This window comes from Belonocnema kinseyi, chromosome 5 (assembly GCF_010883055.1).
Source record: "Belonocnema kinseyi isolate 2016_QV_RU_SX_M_011 chromosome 5, B_treatae_v1, whole genome shotgun sequence".
Taxonomy (NCBI): domain Eukaryota; kingdom Metazoa; phylum Arthropoda; class Insecta; order Hymenoptera; family Cynipidae; genus Belonocnema; species Belonocnema kinseyi.
Genome location: NC_046661.1, coordinates 1685180 through 1697657, shown reverse-complemented (window position 1 = coordinate 1697657; position 12478 = coordinate 1685180). Strand labels below are relative to the sequence as shown.

At 36.8% G+C, this 12478-nt stretch overlaps 1 protein-coding gene across 3 annotated transcripts in view; it reads right to left on the bottom strand.

Annotated features, from left to right (window-relative positions):
- Positions 1-234: 234 nt before the first annotated feature.
- Positions 235-12478, bottom strand: part of LOC117172870 (guanylate cyclase soluble subunit beta-1-like) — a 155919-nt gene continuing 143675 nt past the window's right edge. For all 3 annotated transcript variants that reach the window (XM_033361137.1, XM_033361138.1, XM_033361139.1), the window contains one exon: positions 235-588. In XM_033361137.1, coding sequence (XP_033217028.1) covers positions 459-588 — 130 coding nt within the window. In that variant the 3' untranslated portion in view covers positions 235-458. The remainder of the gene's footprint in view (positions 589-12478) is intronic.

The window sequence follows — 12478 nt, the reverse complement described above, 5'->3', positions numbered from 1 at the left end:
AAATGGTAATAAGATAATTGGATACAAAAAGTTACTAAAAGCTACTTTTTTCTTATTTTTATGAAAACTAAGCTTTTCTTTATTTAAAGCTCCACTTGATTGTCCAAAGCCAATTTGAAAAAATACGAAATTTATTTTCTCAGAAAACAAACGAAGTAGGAAAGATTGAAACCAAACATCGAAAATCGAATTTGTACAGGTAATGACCACCTTATCATATCATATAATCAGTAAAACGTTTCTTTAAATAAAAAATCAAGACATTTAAAAAGTACATTAATTTATATGACTTCCTTGCACCTCCTAATTTACATGATTGTACATGTTCTTTTTATTCTATATCATTAATATTGAAGACTGGAAAATTTGTCTTGAGATTTTTGCTAGGTACTTCTATATGCAGAGTTAAGAGTCCCTCAGTGTTAATTATAATTAGCCATCATGCGTTCAAGTACGGCTTATGATATCAATTCTCTCTCCCTTGATAGGAACCATACATTCATCGGATCAGATTTTCCTTTCATTAAAATAGGTCCTCTGTACTCCAACAAAAACTGTGGATCTTGATTCTCCGGCATGCAGAGATACCTGAAACACATTGTGAAAAATTATACTTTGCAACTTCTGTTTTCTTTCACATAATGTTTTTACATAAAGGATGCGGAACATCCATCCGCCAAGCATACTAGGGTAGTGAAAAATTTATAATTTTGATTTTTTTAAATCACCCGCCTTACTTTGTGCTACTTAATGACAATAGATATTTCTGATTATTTTGTTTCAAAAATTTAATAATAAAGGTGTATTTCCACCCTCATACTACCGCCCACCTCACATTGAGGCAGGAAAGATTTTTCAGGGATGCCTTTCCGTTCTCCATACGATGTTGGAAAGAAGTATACTCTCTAAAAGTGAAACAGTGAGATTGTGACTGGTAAAAACAGTATTCTCAATTATCACTGGTGAACCAGTTTAGATTTTAAGGCAAATCAGAGAATTCAACAATCCGATACGTATCCCGTGCCAGACTAGGTAGTAATCTGCATACGAGGCATGCTAAGCTGGAAGAGACTCGAAACCAGATGGAGCGAAGGCCTAGTTAGTGGAATAACGACACGAGGTTGCCCATAGGAGGGTGATGATATCGTGAGAAATCTCGATTTTCCCATACTTTGTGTGAAAAGATAATAAATAAATTAAAACGCAAATATATTAGCTCTAGGTGCGCTTTGAAATTTAGCAGAAACTTTTCCCGTTCAGAGCAGCTTGAAAAAATCGTAAATGTTTATTATTTTGAAATTATATTAACTTATGTACTATGAGTTGCCGTTAAGGAACATTAACCTCTAATCCATGATTCTACGAACACGGCGTGCCTGAACAAGAAGTACATAAAATTTTTTCGAACAACTCAGATTTTTGCAGCATCTTCGAGTAGAACATTGATAGTGATATTCTATACAAAAATGAAAATATTTCGTCGAGCACCTTCAAAATAAAACTGGCTTAAAGGTTTTTTATACCTTTCATTCACTCATATGGTACCTAAAGTAGCTTTCAGCTGTTTTTTTCAAAGTTACATATCAGTCAATCTCTACATCTCTACATTAGTTATGACGGAGAAACAGTCAATTTTTAAAACAAACCAAACAAAAAAATGTATGAAATCTAAGTTGCAGTCGTTCAAAAGCAGTTTTAAAAGAAGGTAAAAATTACATTTTCCATAGCGACTTTATCAATTTAATTTGAATTAAAAATAATTTCTCAGTCAATGAACGTGTTTGTTTTGCTAAAAGTACTTTATACAAACCAAATTTTGTTCTTTATCTGTTGTCGTTAGCCCGTTTTACGAGATTGAATTTTTTTTCAAAAATTGCGTAAAACTAGATCTTTTTTCACCCTTAAAAAAACTATGTAGCCGTTTAAAAATAAAATAGCGATATCGGACAAGCGGAAAAATTTTCTGTAAATCAAGCGCTTTGTCCTACAAAAAATTAATGTAGAAATTGAAAACAGCTGAAAGCTGTTTTAGGTACCAAATGAGTGAAAGAAAGGTATACAAAACCATTAAACCAGTTTTATTTTGACTGAGCTCGACGAAATATTTTCATTTTTGTACAGAACATCGCAATAGTATAACAACATATGGGGCGCTCCAAACTATGTTTGCCACAAAAATTTGTTTACACGTAAGTATTTTTTTCATGTTAAACACTCAAAAATATTCGATACGTATTTTTTTGTTTTAATATGACAAGAAAAGTTTCCTGAAAAATTTTAAAAACTAATTTATTTTTATTAAAAAGTACCTTTCTTCAATTGCTTATTCTGCAATATTAAACATAGACATAAAAATACATACAGAAGATAAAATTTGGGCCTTTTCCTCAAATTTCGAACAAAGTATACTAAAATATACTTTAATTACTTAGTTAATAATATAAATCAAATATTTATACAAAATTAGATTTATTCAATTTCTTTTTTTTTCAATATGTTAAATTAATAACATAGAAACATACCATTTTGCAAGTGGATGTTTGTGTTTGTAACCGAATGATTTAAAACTTAACACATATTGAATGGTAGTTGTCAATATATAATAAAATTAAAACAATCAAGAATTTTTTAATGAAAAATTTCATCTGTTGAAAATAATGAAGAAACAAATGTTGGTAATTAAGATACAAGATTGTACAAATTTGGCTATTTTAAAATTGCACTCCCGGCACTTTACTCACACTCATAAATGCACATAAAAATACGAGCCATAAGCAATCTCAAATAAATAAATAAAACAAGGAATAAAACGCAGACGAATTTTTCCATGCCCATTTTGTTAAAGATCCTCTTAAAAAAGAGAATATTTGAGTCGATGTAAATTTGACGGTTAAACAAGAAATGTTGGCCAAGAAGAAATTAACATAATTTCGGAATCCTCAATCCTAGTAAAGTTAAAATTATGGTATCATTGTTCAAGCCATTATTATTAATCCTTTATTAAGCGAAGGATAGTAAAAAAGGACGATCGTAAAATACGCCGCTGTAAAAGTTTATAAAAATGAGTATAAATCATTTTACTAACTTGAATTTCAAAAAACCTATGCACTTAAACACTCTTAGATTCGTACCTGACGTAATACACTTTCATTGATTACTATATTGAGTGGAACTATCGCGAAACGGTGTATAAAAAAATCGCTATTCATAAGTGTTTATGGCAACGTCTAATTACGTTCTGACGCCTTTTCGCTCTACACCAGAGAACTCGATCGCTTATTGGCTTATAATTCGGAAGCGGTCATTACCAAGCATATACTTGACTAATTTCTCATTACATGTTGGTAAACGACTTTCATTGTAGACTTCGCGCACGCGAGCCGCTATTCAAAAATTCATTGCTTTATTAAAATTATTTAAATATTAACTTTAAAATTATTGCCAGATCAAGAAGAAGTTTAGTCCACTCTTTAAAATAAAAAAATAAAATAAACAGGTCAAATTGAAAAAATTTATTTGTTTATAAATATTTGATTTATATTATTAAATGAATGATCAAGTGGACTTTAATATACTTTATTCGAAAGTTCAGGAAAAGGCCCACATTTTATTTTCGTATGACTTTTCCTATCTTTGTTTAATATTGTAGTATAAGCAATCGAAAAAAGGTACTTTTTTATGAACATAATTATTGTTTTAATTTCCTCGAAAACTTTGCGTGTCATATTCAAATAAAAAAAATTAAATCACAGTTATCACTACGTCTCATGACCGTGAGATGGATGGTCACATAATACAATTAAATCACAACGACAGGTCAGCGAAACCCCCGTGTGTCTTGAGGACACGAAGCGATCTAAGCATGAAAGCTTTCTGCATCCACCTCTCAAGTGCTTTAGCACATTTCTGGCACGCTAGGATGGATTTAAGGTTACGAACCAGTGATAGCTTCGCGCCTATGAGAGCACCAAACACAAGGACAATTACTTCAACGGAATATTTTGGGTACAGTCGTTTCAACTTCCTTCTGAGGTCTTGATACCTATCCTGTTTATCCTTCTCCTTAGCAGTGATGTTTGTAGTCGGCCGGAGTCGAGAATTCAATCACGAATATAGTATGTTTCCGAAGTCTTTGAGAATGATGTCAAACCTCGAGAGTGCAAGTGAGGCGATTGTCCGAAAATTGTAGTTCCAGAAAATTTAGCACTTCTCGCTTTAGATAATTGACTCTATCTCCCTCGGTGCGTTCAACAGGGCAGGGTCGCGACCAACACCATAAGAGGGACAAAGATGGTAACAAAAGTACTCTTAGAGCCGCAATATGCCTGTACAGATGCGTAGTTGCCGCATAAGTGTGATACCCAGATAGTATGTGTTCCAGATACTTAGCGTGTGTATGAAACGCTTTGCACCTGTCGCTGGAAACTTCTTGACACAGAATGCGGTAGCGGTATACTAAGCTGAAAATGACGCAGTTGTGGCATGCGAAAATGAAACTCGTTGTATCTGAATTAAGCCCTGATGATATGAGAAAAGCAAAAGTTTAATTTGCTGACAGAGACTGTTCTTCTAAATTTCTGTAGATGTTTCCGTGCATTTTCTATTCAAGTAGCCCTTGACGGAATTTTTCAACCACTGATTTTGTTTGCTTCGGCTTTTAGAAAAGAAGCATCTAGATGGAATAATGCACTTTTCTTACTTAGAAGGTTAAAATTCAGACCAAGAGCCTCGGCCGCCTGCTCTGCGGCTTTGTAAAGGAACGCTCCTTTGCCAATGATCTCGTGGTTCCTGACCATTTTTAGAAGAGGATATCTATTATTTGCAATGATTTAAGCTGCACTGAGAACAATTCGATTATAAAGACAATTGTGGTTCAGAAGTCCACGTCCGCTTTAAGACGTGGACAGATCTGAAGGCCAAATCTTTCAAAAAGATGCTTGTATCCGTTTTAGAGAGACTCATTCAATGATGTTGCGTACTGAATGCAACTTTGAGGCACACCCACGTATGAATAGATCTATCCTACCCTCGCTTGGACTGGGACTAGAATTCCTACGCGATAAATAAAACACAACCATCCACTTCCAAAATTGTATATTTTTATGATGTTACTTTAGCATATTCAAAATGTATTGCTATTTAAAAATTCATTTCTTCGAAAGTATTTGACTACCCATGCCAAAATTTTTACCAGATCAAGAAAAACGTTTAGTCCACTCTTTAAATTTAAAAAATAACAAAAAGAGGTATAAATTGAAAAAAAATATTTTTTAATGAATATTTGATTCATGATATTAAGCAAATAATTATAGTGGATTTTAGTATACTTTATTCGAAAGTTAAGGAAAAGGCCCACATTTTACCTTTGGTATGAATTTTCATATTTTTGTTGCAGTTTAAGCAATTGAAAAAGGTACTTTTTTATAAACATAATTTTTTTTAATTATCTCGAAAACTTTGTGTGTCATATTAAAATAAAAAAAACAAGTGTCGAATATTTTTGATTGTTAAAAAAGAAAAAAATGAACGCGAAAAGAAATTTTGGTGGTAAATATTGTTCGGAACAAACAATATTTGCGTACAATTTTTGTTCTTATTTAAAAATCAAAAATATTCCACACGTATTTTATTATTTCAATATGAGACGCAAAGTTTTCGAGATAATTGAAAACATTTATTTTTGTAAAAAAATACCTTTTTCAATTCTTATAATGAAAAATTTGTCATAAGGACAACAGCAGCCCTGCGCGTTCTGTTGTTTTGAACTGCACTTACTACAACTATGTTTATTCTTTTCATTGTTGTTCCCACGAGAAGCTAGGGAAAGGGGTTCGTCTATCCTTGTAGAGCCCCGCATGCAAGGATAAGGCTGAGAGGTTGCCCGGGATCCCAGAGTCACCGTTCTAGACATATCACCCAGGGGCCATTCAGCTTTCGACACAGGTTTCACACCTCCGCTTGTGGGTTAATTCCTTCAAGACCACCCCCGGACGATTGTCCGCGACTGCTTATTTATTTCAGTAACCATATTCAGCAGAAGCCCTTGGTACAGGGACCATCTATCCGCAACCCGAGGACGCGCACGGTGGCTTTGTCATAGGCCCTTGGTTTGATTTCGCCGGGAGTGGGTGCTGATCTGAAAAACTGCATTTGATCTCAGCGAAATTGCGGAAAAATTTCAGCCACAACCACGTCTCACGACCGTCAGATAGGTGGTTACAGTCTGTAACGGAATCAATACGACGATCCCGCAAAAGTCTCGTGCATCCTGAGGTGACGGAGCGACCCAAGGACGACCACCTGCTGCATTTTTCCCGCAAGTGTTTGAGCATATTGTTCACACGCAGAGATGATTTTCAGGAAACTATCCAGTAAAAGCTTGGCACCTCCAAGATACCGAAAATTCGATAACGAACATGGCTCGCTTCTCGAAGTCAAGAAGAACCATGTCTGGCCTCGAGTGTGCAACAGAAACAATTGTCGAGAATATAAAGTTGCAGTATATGTTCTTCTCATTGTCGACAATTGACTCGATTTTCCTAGGAGCATTTAGACGAGCGATATTGCTATCATCGTGAATGTATTGGCTCATAATGTGGCGACGATATGTTAAGGTGCAAATGACACCGTCTTGACATGCCAAAATGAAACCCTCAGTGCCACACTTCAATCTAGGTGATCTAAAAAAAGCAAAAGTTAGCGCACACGGCATTGACTGATCCTGCACATTTCTTTGGCAGATGCCGTGCATCCTCTTATCGAAGAACTGTTCACGGAAGTTTTTCTCGTGTGCTTATTTAATCCGGGACTTCAGGAGTGAGTACTCGAGAAATATTCAATATTCCACGACCACCCATTTGGCGTGAGATGTAGAGTCGCGGAACAGAAGACTTAAGATGTATAATTTCGTTCATGTGCATAAACTTTGGTGTCCGGATATCAAGGGACCTGAGCTCGTTCTTTGTCCATGAAACCACACCAGATGAATAGAGTACTACCGGGACAGCAAGCATGTTCGTTGCAGATACTTTGTTCCTCGCTAACATTTCCTCGCTAACAGCCCAGATATGTATAAGTCTCTCCAGCGCAGAGGTATCGTATGGCGCTTCTATCAACGGGCTCAGGATTTTCAGGGATGCCATTAAGTTTTCCCCGCTTCAAGTAAACCTTGGCGCATTTGTCTAACCCAAATTATATTCCAATTTCCTTAGTATATCGTACGACAATCCCTAGAGCTAGATGTAATTGATCTTTGTTTTTAGCATAGATCTCAAGATCGTCGATGTAAAATACATGAGTGACCTTGTACTTTCGATCTGCAGGTTTGTCGCAAAAGTACCCATCGGAATGGTGAAGTGCTAGAGATCGTGGCAATAATGTGAGGCAAAAGAGGAGTAGGCTCATGGTGTCGCCCTGAAAGACACCTCTCTGAAAGGTGACCTTGCTAGTTGTCACACGATTTTTTTCAGATGAGATATTAAATCAGGTTTTCCAAAGCGGCATTAATCTCTATATGCATCTCACGATTCAGTATAACATGTGATTTATCAGTATCATCAGTATACCATGCAATTTATTTATGCCTAGATTTATCCTAGCTAGAGCAAACGGTAAGCACACTAGGGAATTTTTGTGGAAAAACTTGGTCTTTACGAGTCCCAACACATAAGAATATGACACCAGTACGTATATTCTTGCGTATACTGGCATTATCAAAATAATGTCCAGAATATCCCTAGGTTTCCCCTTATTTTTGGCATCTAGGGGAAAACTGAGACGTTTAGAATAAATTCTGAGGCCAGATTTGGATTCTGCAGCTCACAATTCATAAGAATAACCTAGTAACTTCTCTCATGCTGACAAATTTTCTGTATTGCCTGAGTGACTAGAAAATATCTGGAATTTTCCCTACTTTTTGCATTTAGGAGAAAACTGGGATGTATATGGCAAAATTGGAAAGCCATATACGGATTCAGCGGCCCAAAATCCATAAGGGTAGTCTAGTCACTTGTCTCGTGCAGACAACGTTTTTTTGTGGGCCTGCGTAATCAATCCAGGCTATCGATAGGTTACGCTGGTAGGATGCTGCATCTTTGCAGACACTTTTATCGATGAGCAGATTCTACCGACATCCTGTTGCGCCTTTCTTCAAGCCGCGTTGCTCATGCATACCTTGCCACACAGGTTCAATTGCCCGAACAATACCATCATTTAGGATAACTATGAATATCTTATACAGTGTGTTCAGACAAGTGATTGGCCTGTAATTATTCGGGCCAGCTAAGTATTTTCGGCAGGAGTATTGTGCGCCCTTCCATCAACTACTCCGGAATTGGCTCTTCCGACTTTAAATATGATATGAAAATATGGGCCAAATTCTGATGGGTTGAAGGAAACGTCTTCCACCAGAAGGTCTTGATACCATCTGGGCTTGGAGCGGAATAGTTCTTTATCCCTCTTAATACATTTTTCACCTCCTTGGTAGTGATGGGTGGGCGTTCTTCATCTGGTGTTATGATGGCATCGCACAGTTCCTTGAAGCTATTTATGCTCTCTGAGTCTTCGTCCAACCTATGCTGCACTTCGTAGACTTCTCTCTAAAATACTTCAGCCTTCTCTGGCGGGTAAGCAGCTTTTATATGTTAAGTGTGTGATAACGGGTCCGGAGTTCGCGCACAAACTTTAGAAGCATCGGTCAAATCTCACGCTGCAATATACACACAAGAATTGGTATCCCAGATGTCGAATTATTCGGAAAACGGTCCACGAAGCTCGCCTTCCATTCCAACCAGAGTTTCAGGTTTAATATAATCTTGTACGTTAATGTTTCTCCGGGTCTTAAAGCATCGCTCTTCGTCTATCGGATGCCTGCCCCCGGTTGGTGTTTGTGTCGCCTCTCTTTTTCTATTGCCGGCTTGTTCTGGCTGTGGTAGAGTAGAAGATCCGCTTACATATCACCTTTTTTGGAGTAGTTCGGCATATTTTTGCAGATGTTAATGCGAAAAGCGCCATAGCTCTGCGTGTTTCTTGCGCCACAGAGCATGAAGTCGTGCCATATAACCCTGTTCAGTGACCACACTCGCTTTGTAGCACTCTAGCAAGTCGCGATTTAGTCGAAGCGTCCACCTAAAGGTCCCGAAATTCCTTCGGTCCACCGAATTGAATCCATCTTCATTGGCTCCCCCAGCTCTACAGTTTGGATTCTTTGGATATAAAATGCAGTATTTTCATTGTGACATGACTGATCACGGAAAAAAAGAATTTTTCAAATCGCTACAGAATCTTTAAGGGAGTGCAATAAAAACTTGTGAATAAAAAAAATACATCGCCATGAATATAGGTAGAATCTCCTGCTTTTTAAAGTCGGTTAAAAATAAGGGTAATAGAGCTTCATGGACATAGCAGTCTTCTGTTCCCTTCGGGGTGCTTGATTAACGTTAGTGCCCTCTAATGCACTTATTAATCCATAATTCAAATGAATTTACACAACGGAGAAGTGTATCTTCTTGAATTTCAGCACATTCACTTCTAATTCGGTCAATCATATTCTCACGTATTGTTGGTATTTCCTTGTACACTTTGTATTTCAGATAGCCCCACAAAAAGAAATCTGGCGAAGTAGAATCTGGCGATCTTGCAGCCCAATTAATCGAACCGCCTCTACCACTCCAGAAACTATTGAAATCACGATCAAGAACTTCTCGTGCTACCGCTAAATAGTGTGCCGGGCAACCATCATGTTGAAACTACTTGTTCTGCTGTATTTCTAAGCTCAAGTTTTCAAGCAATATTGACAGTTCATTTTCCAAAATTTCTTGATATTTTGGACCATTTTAGCTGCCTTTGATAATCTGGGGACCGATCAGTTTGTTGTCAATTATTCCACACCATACGTTGACAGTCCATGGACGCTGGTGTTCGACTTCACGAAGCTACTGCGGATTTTCAATACTCCAGTAGTGCATGTTGTGTCGATTAACTATTCCATGGTTCGTAAAAGATGACTCGTCAGAGAATAATATATAACGAAAAAAGTTGGGATTTTGTTGTCTTTGTTCACGTGCTCACTGACAAAAAGCTACCCGATTTTGGAAATCAACGCCATGAAATTCTTGATGTAAAGAAAAATAAAGATGGGAAAAAGACTTTCTAAACAATACTCTGAGACATTTCGGAATCACGAGCAATTTCTCGTGTACTAACATGAGGATTATTGGCAACTGCATCTAATACAGCAATTTCATTATTTTCTGCAGCGACTGTTGATCTACGGGTATTTTTCTTAGGTTGAACACTTCCATCGGTAGTAAATTTTGTAGTAATTTTTGTACGAATTAAATTTTACACTAATTAAATTTTTCCAAATTCATCATACCTATCTTTCATAACTTCAAATGCGCTCAAATGCGCAACCATTAAAAAATTGTGTGCTACCTAATTAAAAAAGATATTGAAATTGGGGGGGGGGGCAGTGTAATTCAGGTGTTGAACCTTGGACAGTGATGTGCAATATAAAGTCGCGGACATGAATTCATTCGTCTTCAAATGCGCTACTATGCGCCATAAAATTTTTTTCGAAAATCTTGAAAATTTCCCGAGAAATGGAGGTAACAAAATTTCACGAATGATGACCAACAAAGCAAAAAGCTTTCAATCCGCATTGGTGAAGTGACTTTCCGATGGGGTTAAAAATGCGCTCATATGACCCACTTTTAAAATTAAGAAAAAACCATAATCAATCCCCCAATTAACACTTGCTACCAATCCACGGCCCGATGATATTTCCAAATGACCTGAATCGCAATATAAAAATTTCTAATGATCTCTTTGGAAAGGATTTCAAATGCGCCCATATGCGCCACTTTCAAAATTGACATAAAACTATAATCAACCCCCTCATTTCTAATTGTTATCGATCCGCCACCCAATAATATCTTCAAATAACCTAAATTGCAATATCAAAAATTATAATGATCTCTTTGGATAGGATTTCAAATGCGCTCATATGCGCTACATTCGGAATTGACAAAAAACCATAATGAATCCCCTCACTACCACTTGTTTTGATCCACTTTGTACTATTTATGGACGATCCACTATCTATCACTGCCTACTGAGTCAGTGACGTAAGTATAAAAAAATTTAATCCGATTTACTCAACACCCTTAATACCTGAAATGATGGCTTTCTTAGAAAATTTTTTAGAATATGTATACTTTGTATACAAAAGTTGAAATACATCTGCAGTAATTATAATATGAAAAAAACTATTCTCACTCAGAGAAATTTCCTTTTGTAACAGATGGTTGCTTCTTGACATGAATGAAATTTCCTGCTAAATTTAAGGTGTAGAGGATTTTCATGTGGGGAGCGTTCACATATGCAGACACTGTTTATTGCAAGCTTCCCCCCCCCGTACCCCGTCATGCTCAGTCACGAATTAACGAGACCCCCACCTATAATATTACGTCACGTTCTTTCGACCTCCCCCTTCACATTTTTAAGTTAATTATAAAATACTTTTCGGAATCTTCTCAAATATGGGAATCAAACGTTACATGAACATAATCAAAAATATAAGTCTGAATAATAACACTTTTTTATTCTGCTCAAAGAACATATCAAACAGCTTGGACATATATGGACTTAATACTTCTCATGTTGTCAGATAAAAGCAAGAAAAGCCTCCATTACATCACACGCAGAATGACTCCCCCCACCCATATATCACGATATCACGCTTCATAAGAAACCCATCGGTGCGTGACATCGTAAGCGAACGCTTCCTTGTCTCAACAGGAATACTTTCTTAGCAAAAAAATTCCTTATGTGTCTAACTTCATCTAATCGTGCACACAAATAATTCTATTTGTGTGAAGAATGTATTCACGTCGTTTTAGACAAAATACGCAAGAGGATGATACTTTTTTTCGAAGCAACTTTTTCTCTGAGTGCTTGATTATCAATTTTGGACTGCAATTCAATTTATTTGTGGATATTATCGAATAGTGGATCGTAACAAGTGGTAGGGAGGGCGCGGAATACTGTTTTCTCTCAATTTTGAAAGTGGCGCATATAATAGCGCATATATAAGCGCATTTGAAATCCGATACGTAGAAACAATTACACATTTGCCGACGTTTCGTGAACATTGCAGTTCACACCTTCAGGGCTGACCTAAAACTGAGGTATTAGATCATGATGTTCTTAGGTATACTTTCTACGATGCCTGTGATTGGCAAGAGCGCCCCACCGTGGGGACTGTTCGAACTTGATTAACCAATCAAGTCTTTTTTTAAAAATCCGGGAAAACGGAAAGCCAAATTGAATTGGTATTACAGTCTGTCAAGTTAAAGCGTGGGTGGCTTTACTCGCCGTCGGTAAGGTGTATCGACATGATTTTGGTTTCAAAATATTAAGAAGAGCTCCCTCTTTCATGCTTTTTGATTTAACATTCAGTTTGCTTTCAATTCTCATC